The sequence below is a fragment of the Suricata suricatta genome, chromosome 14 (assembly GCF_006229205.1).
Source record: "Suricata suricatta isolate VVHF042 chromosome 14, meerkat_22Aug2017_6uvM2_HiC, whole genome shotgun sequence".
Lineage (NCBI taxonomy): Eukaryota > Metazoa > Chordata > Mammalia > Carnivora > Herpestidae > Suricata > Suricata suricatta.
This window is the reverse complement of record NC_043713.1, coordinates 23,728,107-23,747,704: the sequence shown is the minus strand read 5'-3', so window position 1 is coordinate 23,747,704 and position 19,598 is coordinate 23,728,107. Positions and strand designations below refer to the sequence as shown.

The window sequence follows — 19,598 nt, the reverse complement described above, 5'->3', positions numbered from 1 at the left end:
CAATGTAAATTAGATCTTGGTAGTGGGTTTTTTATTTTAACTGAAAATTATATCCTCCATCACAGCTTTGATTTTATTTTAAAAGGTAAAGGGGTCCATTGACAAATGGATGGACAAAATATGGTCTATACATACAATGGAGTGCTACTCAGCCATAAAAAGGGAGGAAATTCTGACACATCTAACCGGGCGAATCTTAAAGACATTAGACTACCTGAAGCCAGTCCCCACCACTGGAGGGCTGCAGTTACATAAAGAACATAATCATCAAAAACACAGAGACAAAGTAGAATGGTGGCTGCCAGCCACTGGAGGGTGGAAGAAATGGGGATTTAGTGTTTAATGGGAACAGAACTTCAATTTTGCAGGATGAAGAGAATTCTGGAGATGCCTGCATAAATATGGATGTACTTACCACCAATGAACTGTATGATTCAAAATGATTCGGACAGTAATAGGTGCATTTTACCACAGTAAAAAAAAAAAAAAAAAAAAAGTAAAGGGAACAAGGTGGGAGGAAAGGGGAAATCCCCTTTGCAACTAGCTAGCTCGATGCCCAGACCAATGCCAATCTGAACCGTGAAAAGCTGCCAAGAGGACGCCATCATTGACTCCCATACCTCTCAGGCCAAAAAGGACATTCTTCTGTCAGCATCCTACTTGGACCCTCAGTGTGGGGAATGTTCTGGAGGATCAGTCTCTGGCTGACAGCACATTAACAGGCTTCGCAGGGCGCCACCCTTTAGCTGTCCCACAAGGACATGGCCAGCGAGCATATTACCTGGATGGGTAGCCGGCTGCACTGATTCGTATCGTCTCCAACACCCCACACGCTCTGAGCTGCTGCACTGCTCTCTTTGGGTCAAAGCTGCAAAACAGGAAGATAATCCATACATGGCCGTGCTGACAAAGAAATGGAACAAGAGGGAGGGAAAGAAGACTTCTTCCTGCACCAGGAGACAGACTATCATGCACTTTGAGCTCAAGCTCAGGGGCCAAGCACAGATTAAAAGACACTGACAGGCAGGTGCATGAGTGATTTCAGCACCCCAGTTCTATGCGAATTCTTGTTCTCACCTGGGCTGCATCTCTTCCTTGCTTATCTGAATTCTGCCCACCCTCCAAGACCCATTCCTGCCTCCTTTCCAGAGCCTTCCCTTATTATTTCCATCCATGGGGGCATGTGTTCATTTAAAGGCCAAATCACAGACACTTGCCACCGCACGCAGTATTTGGCTAAGGAGTTAAAAGGGGGAGAGGTTTCAGACCAGGCAGACCTGGATTTGAATTGTGACACAGTCCCTTACCAGCTGTGTGTGTGATCTGGGGAAACCAACACCACCTCCTCGGGCCTCAATATCCTCACCTGTGAAATGGGGATAATAGGAGTGTCCCTTCTTCAGGGTTAGGGCGAAGATTAAACATCATGGCCCATGAAAGCAGTTAGACCACCACCTGGAACTTTAGGACGCAGGCATTGTCAGCTGCTATCATGACAGCTGTCCATTTACGAGAAAGAAATCTATTTTCCCATCTTCCCTCAGAGATGTGAGCCACATCTTCAACAACTCACATGCCCCTCCAATGCTGCTTAACCCTGAAAACCCAGTGTTTATTCCAACACCTAAGCTGAGCAGGACGCTGCAGAATCAGCAGTCCGACGTGGTCTGGGTGAACAGTCTGCACCCCGGGGGAAAAGTGTGTAGAAGCAGCACGTGAGAACCATGGTGACAGTGCTGAGAGTCCAGGGGTGAAAGCGATCCGGGCTGGCTGGGGTAATCAGGGAGGCTTCATGGGGGAGGTATGAAGCCAGACTAGAATTAATCCCTATTGTAGTTTGCTAAGACTTTGGCCCACTCTGAGAAAGGATGGGAAGCACATGCTCCCTTTCTTTCTGGCTGTTTCTGAGCTTGGCTAGAGCCAAGGGCCATGCGTCCCACTCTCTTCCAATCTGGGAAATAGGCGGGCAGTGCGGGGGCCCAGCTCCCAGGATCACACTGGCTTCAGCAGAGTCCTTGGCCAAGCTGTCGGGTAAAGAGAGACAGACACGGAGCTTCATCAGGTCTAGGACCCCAGGGGGCTGCCTCGCGCCACCCTGGTCTGTCCCCTCCTGGACAAGCCTGGGCCTTCTCTGCCCAGCAGCTTCTGGAGCTGTGCGGGATGGATCAGGGCTGGAACCTGCCACCCCTGAATTCGCAGCTCTCTGCTCGTGACTTCTTCCCTCGCATCGATTTATAGGACGTGCTCAGGTCCTCGTCCTGGCTGTTCTTGGACACCGAGAACCCAGCAGTCCATCGAGGCAGAAGGCCTGGGTCAGCAGGCACCTTCCAAGTCACTGAAGACCGTGAGCTGACCTGGAGTCCAGGAACTCTCCGTGTTCCAGGTCAGCCCTGGGGCTCGGTGTGCTGGCAGTCACGCACCCTCTGCTCCGGCCTCCCTCCAAACCTGCCCAAGTCTTGCCGCTTTGGACAGCTCCTCCAGAGTCAGCCTGATCCCTCCAGCCCCAGGGTGCCCCTGACACTTGAGCATGTACAGGACAGGAGGTCACTTGAGTCTGCACGGTCCTGACCAACAAGACTGTTACTTCACAGAGTTAATTTCATTTTTTTTTAATCAGCAAAAACGCCCCTCAGTGGAAGAGCTTATAGGGTGAAAGAAGACAAAAGGAAACCTAAGTGGGAGCCTTCCATTAGGTTATCCCCTAGGTAGTTTTCCTGAGGTGTCACCAGACTGCAGCCCAGTTCTGGGATCCAGGAGAAACCTTACCCAATATGGACGGGGTGGTGGTAGTGAGGGGTCTAAGCAGCAACATGGGACATTAAAGGCTTCTTGCAACACGGGCTCTGCTGTTTATGGGTCTGCTTCTTATATCTCCAAGGTGGCCGGTTGGGCCCTGTGTTATGAATGCACGGCGGACGCCCTGCGCCTTGGGGGAGGTCTTCTGTGGGCTGGACCCCCATCCCACCCCAGAGGCTCTCTGCACCCGTGTTCTCTAGGCCAGGATCTGCTTCCGTCTGGTGGCGGGGGGCGGCGGGGGAAGGACAGCACACATGGCAAGGCCCTGTGACCCTTCATCCTTTGTGGCTTCAGGTACACCTGCAGTTCCACCCACTTCCCTGCCCACACTCGCACTTTCCTCTGGAGTTGGCAACATTCTCTTCCCTGTGGGATGGGGAGCAAGGGCAAGGGCAAACCAGAGAAATCCTGGTATGGCCACCAACAGCTAGTGCCCCCCAGGCAACCCACCATCTCTCTGTAGCTCCTTTTCCTCTCTTTTCCAACAGATGTGGAGAATACCTGCCCAACTGTAATTCGCTGGTCTGTTGCAGTGACAAAGCCATAGAAAAGGACAACACTATTAGGAAGTAAGCAGACGCTACACCAAGAAGATACTGCCATCCTCTTTCCCTGTTCACAGGCCCCAGGGGGCCCACAAAGCCAGCCAGCCAGCCTTCCGAGTCTTCTCTCTTTGAGAGTAAAGAAAGCTCACTGTCAATGGCATTTCTTCACCAGCCTCGCTGCCTGTGTTACCAGGGGATGGGGAGTGGAAAACAGCCCTACTATCTACTAAATTTTGGAAGACCACACTGAGGACAAGAGACACAACTCCAGACTGCAAAAATCACCAAAGATACACAGGGTCTAAGCTGCTGAAATGCAGGGTTCCACTCTCTCCTCCTAATAACTGTGCAGCTTCAGCAGAACCGGAAGCTTGGAACCTGGACTCCCTGTCAGCAGTGATGCACCACTACTGATTTTTGCACTGGCTGCCAGCTCCCACCCTTTCTTCAGGCTCTGCAGTACATGGAATCACACCTGAAAACCCCGAGCCGCTTAGGAATGTCCACCACTGAGAGCAGGGCACTGGCCCTCAGGAAACCGGCCAGCCCCTCCAACAAGTGACCCCAGATTTATCACACGCCCCCAGGCCACCTCCTCCCTGGACACTTAACCACCCGCTCACTCCTCTGCTCCGGCAGCACCTCCATGCCCCCTGCTGACCATTTCTGTGCTGCTGGCGCTGATCTGTGACTGGCAGCTCCTGAAGGACGAGGGGCATGTCTGACGGTCATGTCACTTATCCTAGCCCAGTGTCCAGTGAGTGGTGGGTATGATCAATTTTTTTTTTAAATAAAGGATACAGCAGAGGGAACAAGACTTTTCTACAAGAGATGCTATCAAAGCACTAAGTTTAGGACAGCCGCCCTCCACTAGGGGTGCTACTTTGTCCTCCAAGGAACATTTGGCAACATCATAAACCACTTTTAGTTGTCACAATGATGGGGACGCTACTAGGAAACTACAATGCATAGGACAGCCCCCCACAATAGGGTATTACCTGGCCCAAAATGTCTAGGGTGCCAAGGTTGAGAAAGCGGTCATAGGGGATGGGAGGAGGCCCATAGAACTCTCCTTCTAGAATGTCAGGATCATCATATATTTCTTGATTTTAGATGACATTATAGATCTTTCTCATGAAAAAATTTTTATACTTCTCACAAATAATCTACATTATCTCCTTGAATTTTTTTCATCAGGATGATCATTTTTAACCACAACTAGGTGAAGAAATGAGGCCAATGGTATAGGGCTAGCTTGTGGATCAGCCAAACAATTGGTTTGAGTCTAGATTCCAAGTGCTCTGACCTGATTCAGGATTCTTCCCACTTTAGTAAAAGGATGATTTCGGTCCCGAAGGAAAATAAAAGGTTTTAGAAACATGGGCAGTTAGAACTAGACCCTTGTCCTGAAAGCCTCTCCTCTCATGTGTGGGCAAGCCCAGCAAGAGAACCCAGCACGTGGCAAGCACCAGGTTCTGAGGACCCAACTGGCCAAGGTCACAGCTGGTTGAGGGCAGAGCTGGTACCCATTTCTCTTCTCTCCTCTCTGGGCCCCTGCACACCACTCCTGCCCTGCATGGAGGAAGTCTTTCACGCATGCTGCCCTTCTAACAGCGTCTCTTCTCCTGGAGTCAGCCAATAAACAGATGCCACATGGAGGGAATTCCTAACCACTTCGTGGAAATTTGGAGGAAGGGAGAAGAGTCAACAGTCAGCGTGCTTCAAGGAAGGCTGACTCAATGTTGTCTTCCTGACCTTTTCCAGTACAAGGCCCATTTGAGTGCAGGTCCAATTTTATGAAATAATAGGAACAGCAGGGGGTAAACTCACTCTGGCAGAGTTGCCAAAATAATTCTTTCACAGAAAGAAACTATGCTAGGTCCAAAAAGGAAGTCAGAAAGCTGAGAATAAGGTGCTTTAAAAATTTAGAATCATACCTCTTCTGGAAAGAGGGCATAACTTGGGTGGTGGCTCATGGCAATGGAATGAGAGGCTGCAGAGGTAAGGGAGAGACTGCTTTAAAGGCTTGGGTATTTCAGGCAAGCAACAGAGTCTAAAACAAGGTGACAGAAGAGGAAAGGGAGAAAAATCTAAGACAATTTCAAGTAGACTCTATGGGTTTTTGACAATGACTGGACACTGGGGAGAAAGGAAGAGGAAAAAATCAAGGCTTATGCTATTCAATATGGTAGCCATCAGCCAGCTACAAGCATCTGAATGTAATTAAAATGACATAATTCAGTTCCTCAGTCATACTAGCCACATTTCAAGCACAGAACTGCCACTCATGACTTGTGGCTACAATGCTGGACAATGCAGATTATAGAACTGTTTCATCTATCGAACAGCACTGGTCCAGAAGGACTCTGAGGTTTGGTGGTGGGTAAATGAGCAGTCAGGAAATGATTACGCCACTTACTACATAAGACACCAAACAAAGAGGGAACCATTTCTGGAGGAACAAGGAGTCTGGCTTCAGACATGCTGGACGTGAGCCGATGAAAATGCAGCAGGCATTCAGAAATACTGGTCTGGAATCTGGCAAAAACCAGAGATGAACACAGATACTGAACAGTCACCGCTGCATAGATTTGGGTGGGGACAACCACATGGGCATGGATAAAGCTGGAAGACAGTTTCTGAGATAGGGTAGAAGTAGACTCGAGACCAGAGAAGGCAGAGGAGTGTGGCGGAGGAAGGAGAGCAGGCAGGAATAACCGCAAGCTCAGCGGTAGAAGGCGTGTGAGAAACAGGACAATCTCCATGTCTTGTCGCTCGACACGTCACCTGAGACCATGTCTCCCCAGTGGAAGACCTCTCCTCGGGCCACTCCAGCTACCCTCTCACCTCGGAACTGAACATCTGCTCTGAGACACAGGCACATCTGCATTTAAGGACACACTGTTATGCAGTTCTCCGATTCCTCAACACCACTGCAGACTCCGTGGGATTAGGGAAGTGTACCCGCTCATCCTGTGGAATCCTAGATAGCACACAGGCGGAACTTGGTACATATCTGTGGGCCTATATTCAGCATGGAAACCATCTGTGAAGCGGAAGAGCATCCTGCTGCAGACCCCCGTCAAGGCTGTGCCCGTCAGTTCCACCTGAACTTGAAAGGAAGCATGAAGAGGCCTGGGCCCTGGCCCCCCTCCCCCCAGAGGCAGCCGGCCCTGCCCACACAGGCACTTACTGGAAGGGGAGCTTCTCGTCATTTGGCTTGATGCAGCGCACATAGTGAGGGGTCGTGGCATTCAGAGTCTCCATGAGCAGATGCAGGGACGTGCGGAACTGGGGAGACACAAGTCAGCACCTGCTGATTACCTCTAACATTTTGTACATGTATAACAGACCTAAAGAAACGCCCACAGACTGGAGCTGGCAGTTGTGATAGCGTTATTGTCACATTATTAATTAAGGACGAAAAGGAATTCAGAGACTCAGGGACAGATTCCAGCCGACACTGCCGCCTTGCTCTAGATCCAAAAGCAAGTCCCTCTGACATTAGGGCTCTTCACACCACGCAGGGAGAGCCCACCTGCTAACGTGTCTAACTCAGCGTGGCAGATCAAAGGAGATGAAAGGCGGGTCAATAATAGGAAATAGGACAGAGGTCGTCATGATGACTGGAGGCTGGTTACTCTAAACTTGAGGCCTGAGAGCCCCAACATCCGGTGCCCGGACATCCTGGAAGTTGTTACAGTAAAGTGAAACGCCCAGAACTCCGCCACAGAAAGGTGAGTTCTTGGGAAGCACCGGGGCTTGGCAGGAGCTCCCTACTTTTGAAAGACACACTGGACATAAAATCCCCACAAAGGGACACAGAAAGCATCTTGTTTTTCTAGACCCGAGGCTTATTTAGGCCTCGCTCCCCACCCTGCAGATTGTAGATGCTCTGGCCTCTCCTACCAGGTGTGTGAGGTCCTGCCAGGGGATTATGTGCACTGCTGGGGCTATACTCGCTCCCTTCCTCTTTCCTGTCTGCTCCCTCTAGAGGGGGCTTCCCAGTTTCCTTCTTCAAAGGGCACATATGGAGCGGATGTTGAGGCTACTCTGGCCTCCCTCGGACTCTGCCTCCATCCTTCATCTGCAGGGAGGCCGGCCCTGCCACACGCACCCCTACCCGCAGCTTGCTGCCACAGGCTGACCTGGTGGCCCACAGTTTTCTTGTGCTCCTTGTTGGAGACTTTCAAGGGGGGTCTGGCGGAGCGAATGTTGATCTTTGAGGATGAGCCCTTCCCAGATGCAGCGGTGGCAGGACCAGAGTCCTTGTCGTCATGAAACAGGTCAGCCACTAGTGGGAACTAGAAACAAACACATAGGAAGAACACTGAACACAAGGATCCTTCAGACTTTATGGTGCTTTGACTCTTTCAAAGTAGCTTTCCAGTACACACCCAAGGGACCTGCCAACATACATGCACATGAAAACTTGAACGTCCAAGTCCATAACCACACTATTCATTGCAGCCACAGAGTGGGAACACTGTAAATATGGATCAGCTGATAAATGGACAAACCGAACATCAAAGCTCCGTACAATGGAATACTTGACAACATAAAGGAGGCAAGTCCTCATATGCGCTACAACATGGACAAACCTTGAGAACATGTCAAGTGAAAGAAACCAGACACAAAGACCTTGTAGCACATGATTCTATTTACAAGAAAGTCCAGGGAACGGAAAGTGGTTGAGTGGCGGGCTGGGTGAGAAGAAAGCAGAATAAGTGGTAACGGGCACAGAGTCTTCTTTACGGAGCAACGCAAATTTCCTAAAATTTAGAGTTTCTTCTCTCTGCTCATCCAGAGAAGCCCATCTCTTAAGGTCCAGCCCTGCATCCTCCATGGACTTTCTCAGATCACTCCCTCATGTCTTCATCATTTTGTGAGTTCGAGCCCCGCATTGGGCTCTGTGCTGACAGCTCAGAGCCTGGAGCCTGTTTCAGATTGTGGGCCTCCCTCCCTCTCTCTCTCTGTCCTCCCCCTACTCATGCTCTTTCTCTCAAAAATAAACATTAAAAAGATTTTTAAAAAGTAGATTGAATGGTTCATTCATTCACTTACCAATACTTAACTGACTGCCAAATATGCAACAAATAAATACTGTGTGTGGGGCTGGGAACACAAAAATGAATAAAAACAAACAGAGACTCTTATGGATCACGGGGCTTATGATCTAGCATAGAAGGTGAACTCTAATCAATTAACCCCATCATTAATAGCTTAATGACAAGATGATGAGCATCCCAAAGGAACTAAACAACAGAAACCCATGACCAAATCAGGGCCGCAGAGCAGAAATTAGGAAAGGCTTCTCTTAGGAAGGGAGGTTTGAGTGATGTGTTATTCGGAGGGTAGGAAAGCATGGCAGGAAGTATCTACACATCCGGGGAACCCCCAGACACCCAGTATAGCTGCTGGATCCACTGCGAGGGGAAAGCAAGGAGGACCAGCTCATACAAAATCCTCGGTTGAAGATTTTGGTCTTTATCCTAAAAGCAATGTGAAGCAATTAAAGATATATGTCCTTTTAAATAAGAGCAGTTAACATTTACTGAGCACTTACAATGTGCAAAACATATATGAAAATTTACTCAATTCTCCCAATAACCCCTGGGTTATTACAACCCATTTTACAGATGGGAAACAGAGGTTCAGGGCACAAGATCACAGAGCTAGTCAGCGGCAAAGCCAGACTCTGCACCCAGACAGCCTGGCTCCAGAGCCCATACAACAGAAGGGAACAGTGATCAGTGATCTGGGAAAGCTCTCTCTAGCTGCAGTGTGACAAAGAGACCGAAGTCTCCTGCAAACACGGCCTACAGCAAACCCTACAGCAGAGCAGTTACAAGACACAAGAGCCAATAACCCAGCAGCTCTCTGGGATGTGAGGTGCTACAGAATGGGCGGGGAGCTAGGGTCAGGAGACCCTTTAGATCCAACTCTGTCACCTCATTAGCTGTGTGACCCATGGCAAACCTCTTAACCTTACTAGATATCAATTTTTTGATCTCTAACAATAAGGGAATTGAATAAAATTATTCCTTTAAGCCTAACCTAGACTCCTGCATTTTCTATCTTTAATCTCTCACTGTTCCTGGGCTCCTTCCCTTATACACGTAGCTATGTTCAAGATCTTTCCATACCTAGTGACCTCCCAGGCCAGCTGGCTCTCCCTCTGCCCCATCTCAGGCAAGGTGTCCAGAGACACCATCTTCTGTCATGCTTCTTTAGACCTGCCTCCACCCCACGTTCCATGATCTGCCCCCAAACTGCAGAAATACATCCTGAGAGTGCCTTCTGGGGACCCGAATTGCCAAATCCAGCAGCTGGCAGTGGTGCAGCTTCACTCCTGGTCCTACTTGATGTTGTGGAAGGGCCCACGCCTCCTCTCTGAGGCCCTCTCCCCTGCCACAGGCCCAGCTCCCTGCACATCTCCCCTCCCTGCTGCCGTTGCCCAGGACAGTGTCCTCACGGTTTATCTTTTCACACTGGTTCCCTGGACAGTCTCTTTCATGCCTGTGGCTTCAACTAACCCCTAACCTCAGCCTGTCTCTGCAGTCTTCATGTTCTTCCAAACCCACGACCCACAGGGCCGACTATCTGCTCCACACATTTCTCCTTGTGGGTGGTCCCCTTAGAAACTCCAAATTTGACATGGCCCAAACAGCCTTCAACCACCAACTTCCTCCCAAAGTTTTTTTGAGAGAGTACAAGCAGGGGAGGGGCAGAGAGAAATGGCTACAATGGATCGGAAGCGGGATCTGCACTGACAGCAGATGTGGGGCTCAAACTCACGAACCGTAAGATTGTGACCTGAGCCAAAGTCGGACACTCAACCGACTGAGCCACCCAGGGGCTTCCAACTTCCCAAATTTACATTTTATAGCCTGCCAACATACCATTTCCTACCCTAATAATTACAAAGTTCTGTCCATGGTCGGGGTCCAGAAGTCCTTAATCACCAGAATGCTGCTGCCCTAGTTCAAGCCCACCAAGCTCCCGCAGGTCACTGCAGGTGCCTAGAATTTGAACGCCCTCCTCCAGGCACACCTGCATCCCAATGTATTCTTCCCACAAGCCAGAATCTTCTCCAAATACAACCTTGTATCCAGCAACTTCTTGTTTATAGATTCGTGGGTCCTCACTGACAACGGCAGAAAGCCACAGTCACACATAACAACGGAGAACATGGGGAGTGGCAAAAACAGAAGAGGCTGGGAGATGTGGTGAGACACTCTGGGCACAAGAGGGTTGGGGCGGGGGGAGTCTGAGGCCAGAGAGAGAAGGCACTTGTGAGGAAGGGTCAAGTGCCCAGTCAGGCCGGCACTGAGAAATTTCCACAGGGAAATAATTGGCAGCTAAAAGCTGGCTGACACTTGAAAGACATCACAGATTCATTCAGTCTGTTGTGTCTAAACAAAATATTAACTATTCTAGTTCACATACTTTCTGAAATGGATTTATAAGACGCTCGAGTCAAGGGTAGAAGTTCCCACATGCGTGATTACACGGTTTCAGGAGTCTAATTTACAGAAATCATGAATATGAATAGTGGCTTTTTCTCTGAAAAAATCTATTAACTTCTAAGGCCAGGAGAATGTATTAAAACTACACGAGGAACTGTGAAATCAGATTCAACAGCAGACGGACTTTAAAATCGAAGCCCCTTTCTCTTGCTTCCATCAGAAGCTCCAACGCTGGTCTTGAGCTACAGTTGGGGGAAGAACCCAACAAAGGTTTAGTCTGGAGAATGTGCATTTTATTTTAAAAGCTGGGTTTTAATTCTGTGTCTCGGCTCTCGAGACCGCCTCTGGGAACGGTGGGATATCTGGGACGGAGAGGGAGAGGAGTCTGCCTGGACATCAACTCTAGGAAAAAGGGGTAGGCTTTGCATTCTACTCAGAATTCTATGAAGTCCGAGAACATACACAGGCACCTAGTTCAACCTCAGGACCATGTATTCAAGCTTGGGCCGGAGGCAGCAGTGAGAGAACAGACACGAAATACTGATGACTGTACCACCCTACCCCATCCGCCCAGTGGGACAGGGACCTGGACTGGACAGGGACCTCCTGGTCTCAGCAGTGCCGCAACTATAAACCAACCTCAAGTCTCAATGAGGAGTAGTTACACCAAGCTCTTGGTTGATTAATAACCCTCTCAAAAGAATGAATTTCCAAGAAAGCTTTTTCTTTAATTGACTACCCCAGTTATGCTTTAGAAGCACTGGAGAGTCTATTTATGAGCAGAGCAACCAATAATGCAATGACAACAATTCATGTAGGGCAGCCCTAGGGAGCAGCATAGCATCCATCCAGGTCTCTGCAAATTTGCTCCCTCCAACTACGAAAACACTCAGATAATACCTTCAAACTAACTAAGCACTTGTTTCCAAGTGTCCACAGATACTGGCTTGGGTATGCTCTGCTATTTAAGTCTATAGATAGATTTTTAAAAGCCTGAGGCAAATCTATTTGAAGAGGGATTAAAAAAGTATGAAAACACTTTTTAAAGACCATTTGATAGTTTAAGAAAAATGTCAATTACAGCTATCTATATAGTTGTTACCTTGGAAATCATGCGGGTTTGCTTCTGTAAGAACATAAAATACCTTCCCTTTAAAACAGCCATGTGAAGCTAAAATAAAGACATGCTCAAATAACCATCTGATTAGAATCTCTTGCCCAAAACCTTATCTTTACAACCTGGCCATAAACCTAATATAAAATACATTTTCTTTTCAAGCAATTCTGTCACCTGGCCAGTGCCACCCTTTGGGGGGAAAGAATATCTCCAATTTTTAGTTAAAAATATTTCATTTATAGGGGGTTTTAAATGAGCTTTGAAGGAAAAGCCTCAGTAGTTTTTAACATTAAAGAAAAAGGTGGACTTTCCTGTATTGGAAAAGGGATGATGATACTGTTGTATCGACTAAAAAGTTCTCTCTTACATAGTGACCTGCTCTTCCTAAATATTGGGGGAAACTTTTTAACTACCAACACCAACTGATTTTAAATAGGAAAGACTCAAAATACCCTGAAAAGTGTTTAAAAATTCAGGGGCACCTGCGTGGCTCAGTCAGTTCAGCATCTGACCTCTGGTTTTGGCTCAGGAGATGATCTCCTGGTTCATGGGATCAAGCCCCATATTGGGCTCTGCACTGACAACGTGGACCTTGCTTGGGATTCTCTCTGTCCAGTTCTTGCTGCCCCTCCCCAAGCTGGGCACTGTAGGAAGCTCTCAAAATACAAAAACTTAAAAAAAAAAAAGCTTAAAGTTTTTTTTTTTTTATTCAGAGAACCTGAATGGGCAATTTTCCAAAGACACACAAATGGCAAATGGACACATGAAAAGATGCTCAACATCACCAATCACCAGGGAAATGCAAACCAAAACCACAATGACACCTCCCCTTACACCTGTGAGAATGGCTAAAATAAAAAACCCAAGAAATACCAAGCGTTGGCAAGGATGAGGAGGAAAGGGACCCTCATATACTGCTGGTGGGAATGCAAACTGGTGCAGCCACTGTGGAAACAGTATGGTCGTTCCTCAAAAAATTCCAATCACCACATGATGTAGTAATTCAACTACTGAGTATTGACTCAGAAAATGAAAACACACTTGAAAAGTAATTAAAAAAAATTTTTTTTTTGAGACAGCACAAGGAAGGTACAGGGAGAGAGAATTCCAAGCAAGGTCTGCACTGTGAGTGCGGGGCTCAAACACACAAATCAGGAGATCATGACCTGAGCAGAAGTCAAGAGTTGGACACTCAATCAAGCCACCCAGGCACCCCAAAGAAACAATATTTTAAAAAAATGTTTTTTAAACGTTTATTCATTTTTGATAGAGAACAGAGTGCAAGCAGGGGAGGGGCAGGGAGAGGGAGACACAGAATCTGAAGCAGCTCCAGGCTCGGAGCTGTCAGCACAGAGCCTGACGTGGGGCTGAACTCACCTACCGGGAGATCATGACCTGAGCCAAGGTCAGACGCTTAACCATCTGAGCCACCCATGTGCCCCAAAACAATACTTTCTGACCAACTAAATGTATTTTCTCAAAATGGACCGTGTCTGTAACCTCTAAGGAACATACCAGCGTGGAACAATGGACACATACACACGGTCATTCCTTGAGGAGTTGAAGTCAAGTCACAGTGCTAGAAAGGTGATGCACGCAGCACACCCGTGCGCCTTGGCTGAGGTGCGCACCATTGTGACATTGGACCTCAGGGACCGCCATGGCCCAGAGTAAGTGGTTTGGGCCAATACGGTCTCCCTCACTCTGCCCCATACTGGTCTCGAGAGCCCTTCTGCTGGAAGGAAGGGAGAGACGGCCTCAGGACGGTCTTCCTGGGAACACTGCCCAGCACGGCCCAGCCGGGCACATGCTGACAGACTCCCAACCCGCTGCTCACCGCCCTGACCTATGCTCAGGGCTGCCCCGGCCTAAGGAAATCTTAAACATGTGCTGCTTGTGAGGTCCCCCCACCCCCAGATAAAATACTGTTTTTTATAATCAATACTGGGAGGGAGAAAACTCCATGTTTAGTACCTGAAACAAATCAGTCTGTAAAGGACTTAAAGTCATGTTTTAAAGAAGTATTTCCTGAGTCTATTTATAGCTCTCCCATAGCTGAGAAAGCAATTAGCTACATTAAAACCTCTTAGTCGTATCACTGGCTTTACTAATTACATTCTCATTAACACTGTTTTATTTCGCTGCTCTTGGTGGGAGATCTTCAAACATCCCTTTCGCTGGCAGGATACATGGGAGTCTTCCTTCCAATACTGCTTAATTACTCACACTGCTTTCTTACTTTCTTATCAGGGGTGCCACACCAAAGAAAAAAGCTAATAGGAGGGGTATCTAGTGGCTCAATCAGTAAAGTGTCCGACTTTGGGTCAGGTCATGATATTATGGTTTGTGAGTTTGAGCCCTGCAATGGGCTCTGTGCTGACAGCTCGGAGCCTGAAGCCTGTTTCAGATTCTGTGTCTCTTTCTCTCTCTGCCCCTCCCTCACGTGGGCACATTCAAAAATAAGCAAACATTTACAAAAAAGAAAAAAGCTAACAGATCTCCTATAAAATAAAAATACTTTAAATTATAAATTTACATTTAAGATTTGAGATTTATTTATGCTTAGGGAGATGAAAACCAACCCAAAAAATGGGTGTTAACTCTATGCCATACAGCTTTGTATCCTTCTAGGTAATTTTCTCCTTGTAGTATAGAGTTGGAAACCTAAACTTTATAGGACTGCTATAAAAACAAAGTTTTAAAGATGATAGAGGCTCAATGAACAATGAGCTTCAAAAATGCTACCATGACCAGTGCTGCCAGACATGTCCATCTGTCCAAAGGATTTAAAGCACAGTTGGAGCCACTCTGATTTGTAGGCGTGGTCTGTGTCGGCCCATCTGTAGGTTTACAGTGACCTAATTTTGATCTTTGCTTTCTACCTTCTGGGATGTCTGGGATGGCTCATGGTGGCGAGTTCTTAGCCCCCCGCTTCTGCAGGTGGGGGGCACCATCACGGCACCTGTGAGTGTGGGCTGGGATGGGGCTGAGGGTTGCCAACAAGGTTCTTGGTTCTTTAGAAAGATTAGTCGGTGAAGAGGAAAGCTGGAGTGTGGTAGCTGGGTAGGAAAAAGAAGGACCATGATCTTCTGAGAGTATATCACGGACCCACCCTACACTCCCAATTTAGGATCATCCACAAATGTGATGTGCATACTCTTTGAACCATCGACTTCACTTCTAAAAATTTACCTGACCGATCTAAGTGTACAAAGCAAAGATATATGCAAAGGGCATTCATTGTAGATTATTTGAATTATCAAAATACCAACTGTTTTTTTTAATATACAGTCATGTAGAAAGAGAGCAAAGATATAGTAAGTGAAAACTCAGAGAGAACTATGTATAATGGGATTCCTTTCAATCTTACAAAGATGTATCAACATGCTTGCCTATGCAGAACGGTGACTGATGAAAAGGTGGGTCAAGGAACAGCAGAAAGTGCTTTATGGTATTTAAATTTATGAGTCTATATTCCATTTCTAATAAAAACCCAGTACCCCCAAGCTAACACGACACTCCTATCGAAAAAAGGCTTAACACAGCAAGCTTAATACCGCTATCCCTGGGAGGGCCTGTTTAGAAGGTTGACCCTTGGCTGGGAAGTTGGATTTTGGAAGGGTTTTCACCAAACTCTGGTAAGAATGGTTCACTGGGTCTACGAGGTTCATGCAAACAATACGGTGCATGTTGAACTCCTGCCTTCCTTTTGGGAGTCTGAAATTGTGGTAGGTGCCAGGCAAAGGGTGCCTCTGTAATGGACTCCTGAAAAAACTCTGAATGCCTGGGCTCAGACCAGCTGCCCTGGTCTGTACTTCACAGCACGACTCCCTGCTGTGGAATGAAGCACATTCTGTGTCCCTGGGAAAGGACTCCTGTCACCTTGGGGGTGCTTTCCTCTGGTTTCACCCCATGCACCTCGCCTGATGTGCTTTGTATCCCTGTGATCTAGGAAGTCAGAGCCTGAAGTATGACCATCTGCTGGGTTCCGTGGGACTTACTAGCAAATAATTGGATTCGGGGGTGGTCTTGGGGACTTGCAACAAATGGCTTTTTCCATACCACCCTTCTTGACCTTCACTGCATCACCAAAATTCCTATCTTTTTCACTGGACTGTAAGATCCATGAAAATAACTACATGTTATTTGTTACCATTACATAACACACAAAGACCCAATCAAATTAAGGGGCAAAAAAATCTAAGTTACTAATAAAAGATGATATGCTGGAGAGAGGGAGAGAGAATCCTTGTTTTCTTTTCAAGATCTCTGAGACACCCTCGAAACAAAAATCGATAGAATGGCAGAATAAATGCAAAGTAGCGGACTCTCTTTCCCCGACTCACCCCTCAACTTGTACTCTGACCTGGAAGGAGAAACTTCTAACAAAACAGTGAAGTTTCTCACTCAGCCTCTGAGGCCACTGTGTCACTAACAGGAGGTCACAGGGCTCCACGCAGGTCAGAAACTCGCGAAGAGGCAACGTGCTCTAAGAGCTCACACCCTGGCAGTTCACCCTACTTCTTTTCTCCCTGTGGCCTGTGTCTCCTCTGTCCCCACCTGCCTTTCACAGAATGGAAGAAGTCCTGATAGCCACCATGGACTTGTACACAACTGCAGACTTGGCAAGCTGAGAGGTTGCCCTTGTGTTGAATTCCAAAGCGATACGCACATTTACCCACATTTCTCTCAGTAACGACTAATTCCCGGATGGTCCAGATATCCAGAGTGCACACTGAGCAGGGGTCTGCCCTGAGCCACCCACGTGCTGGCATGAACTCAAAGCCTCTCTAGACCCCTCGCATGGGACCATGTGATTTAATGGGCTTGATGGTCCTTCTGTCCTTGGGACCATTCTGCTTGGTGTATTTTCTCTATTCCAGCACCTCACCCTACTGCATTTGTCTGAAGTTTATCACAAGCCATTAATCTGCACTGTTTCGTGTTATCAGGCAGCTGCAGGGAGAGCGGTATCATGAGGTCCGGGAGAAAGCCTCCCGCATCCCGGTGAGTCCGTTTCTGGGTTTTCTCTGAAGGGCTGCAGTCACCAACAGCATGTGCATCCGTACGCTGGCCCCTGGAAAGGCGGTGCCCCGGCCTCTCATGCCACAGGGCCCTCCCCCTGCATCTCCCCTGTTCAGCTACTGCGTGATTACCTGCCACTCACCGCCCACTAGAATATAAGCACCTACAAGGTAGAATCTGTCTTATCCACCTTTGCATGATGCTGGGGGTGGGGGAGGGGGTGGGCAGTGCCTCACAAGGCTGGTGCTTAATATTTGCTTAGCTGACTTGGTGCCTTGTAACCTCTGCTGTAGAGTGGACACAGTATATGCTATTTTTGTTATGCTCATGAGAAGGAAATAAACTAAGGACCTAAAAGACAGTTAACATTCCCTCAAATCCTACCTTCTATTCCATTTTTTTAAATTAAATTTTATTTATTTTTGAGAAAGAGAGACAGAGTACAACTGGTGAAGTGGCTGAGAGAGAGGGAGACACAGAATCGGAAGCAGGCTCCAGGCTCTGAGCTGTCAGCACAGAGCCCGACGTAGGACTCAAACTCACAAACCACAAGAGGAACCAAAGTCGCTCAACCGACTGAGCCACCCAGGCGCCCCCTTTCTATTCCATTTACGTGTCTGCTCATAGGGAGGTCTGTAGCTGCTAAGCTGAAATGACGTGCACTGATACCAGGATTTTAGAGGATTTAAATCAGCTTATACCTGCAGATAGGGCATGACGACAAAAGACATAATGGATACCAGTGATATTTTCATGGATACACTCACTGCTATCCCCTCTTCCAACTGTCCCCTCTGGTGCCCCCCCCCTCAGCACCACAATGTCCCTCCATTAGCAGGGATCTTTCCCAGTTGCCCCCACCCCATTCCTTCACCGTCTCCTGCTTTCTTCCCTCCAGCAGGCCATCCTCAAGTGTCTTCAGATGGAAATAACCTCCCAGCCCCTTCACCTTCCCCCTGCCTCCACCTCTGCCCTCCCCCACTGCAGAGCAGGGGCCCACACCACCCACACACAGCCCTGGCCGTGGATGGTCCTGCTCTAGCTCTCCGTCTCTGATGCCCTTTACCTTGCTGGCCTTCAGGATGTTGATCTGCTCTTCATACACCGTGTCTCTGTTTTTCTCCAGAAAACCATCTGAAAGGTACTCCACCTGGGGCCCCAGAGGGAAACAGAAACAGGAATCAGGCACTTCAGCCCTACCTGGTGCCTTCCGAGGCTCATCCACACTGGTTTCCTGACAAGTTGAGAGTAGCCGGGAAACCCACAGAGGTTTCCATTTAACACGCAAACCCAAGATGTGATCAGGACTTACACAGAGCAAATGGGGTGTTCATTTTGTGGAATAACATTGTTTTAAAACAGGAGCTCCCCTAAGATGGCCTAAGGCATCCTTTGGGTGCTGAAGAGCCCCTGAATTAGAATCTGCATTTTAATGACACCTTGGATGATTTATGTGCAGATTAAAATTTGGGAAGCATGGCCAGTGCAAACAGAACAGAGGTCCGAGTAGGAGACTTCTGTGTACAGGAGCTCCCCGGAGAGGGGCAGCCTTCCGTTCTCACATCTCCTCCTCTGTCCGGGGGGAACACGACTACCCTACGGCTCCTGCATTCCCAGGAAAGAGGCCCTCAATAAATACTGGTTAAGCATATGACTGGGTAGCTCAACCCCCCCGCCCCGAGCTCTCCCATGTAGTGACAGTTTGCTGGCTCATAGAGGGGGTGTGGGGAAGGCAAGAAAGGGTACAAGAGGACCCACCTAACAAGCATTTAGGCCACTTGAACTGGAGACCACTCCCTGTTAGCCCTGAACCTGTGAAGGGGTGGGGGGGGGGGGGGGGGCTCACAGAGCAAGAAGCCCACAAAGCCGCTCACCTTGTCAGCAAAGTGGACCACAATGAAGGCCGTGTTGGACATGCGGGGTTTCTGGAAGTGCTGGCTGCCAGAGTGCCGGTCGTAGAGCTTCTGAGCCCAGTTCTGGTCAGTTCCTTTAGGGACCTGCAGAAACACGGAAGAGGGCAGAGTGCTTTGTGGAAAAGAAAAAGCAAGCCAAGAGCCATAACCTAGGGTGATGGGAGTCCGCTGGTAAGCTGACCACACAGGGGCTGGATTCAGCTCTCAGACCTGGACCCTAACTGGACAAGGAAAACAAGATTCGGCCATGAACACTGTGGATCCAGTACGCCATGCTTTCAACATATCGCGTGGGTAGGCTCCAGTAGTGTCCATAGGAGGGCGCTGAGCCTCAAAGAACCTGCTGGTTGGGAGACACTGAAGGGGTTAGGAGAGCATGATCATGGAGCCCAAGGTCACAGGAGCAGAGCCGGAACAAATCTGACTCTGTCTTCCCTCCAGTTGGGCCAGTGGCTTCAGGGTCATGAATGGGGCATGTTCACCACTGGCACCATGCTCCTGCTCTCGTGGCCCAATGCCTGGAGCTGGAATACCCACTCTCTGTGCTCATCTAAATACCACTGTCCAGGCTCCTCTCAAGTCTGTCCTTGTCTGTGAAGTCTATCCTGGCCACTGTTTTTGTTTTTGTTTTTTGTTTTTTTTTTTCATGAGCACAGGATGACTTTCTTTTTATTTGGATATTTTCTTACAAAAACATTTTATAGTTTTTGCTGTACAAGTTGTATACTTTTTT

The 19,598-nt window shown here is 48.1% G+C and overlaps 1 protein-coding gene across 1 annotated transcript in view; it reads right to left on the bottom strand.

Moving 5' to 3' along the window:
- Nucleotides 1–19,598, bottom strand: part of MYO5B (myosin VB) — a 192,975-nt gene that overhangs the window by 79,461 nt on the left and 93,916 nt on the right. Inside the window, exons 13-17 of the mRNA XM_029921554.1 lie at nt 18,827–18,949; nt 18,019–18,102; nt 7,490–7,645; nt 6,535–6,632; nt 782–868 (exon numbers count right to left, since the gene is read on the bottom strand). Of these exons, the coding sequence (XP_029777414.1) occupies nt 782–868; nt 6,535–6,632; nt 7,490–7,645; nt 18,019–18,102; nt 18,827–18,949 (548 nt within the window). The remainder of the gene's footprint in view (nt 1–781; nt 869–6,534; nt 6,633–7,489; nt 7,646–18,018; nt 18,103–18,826; nt 18,950–19,598) is intronic.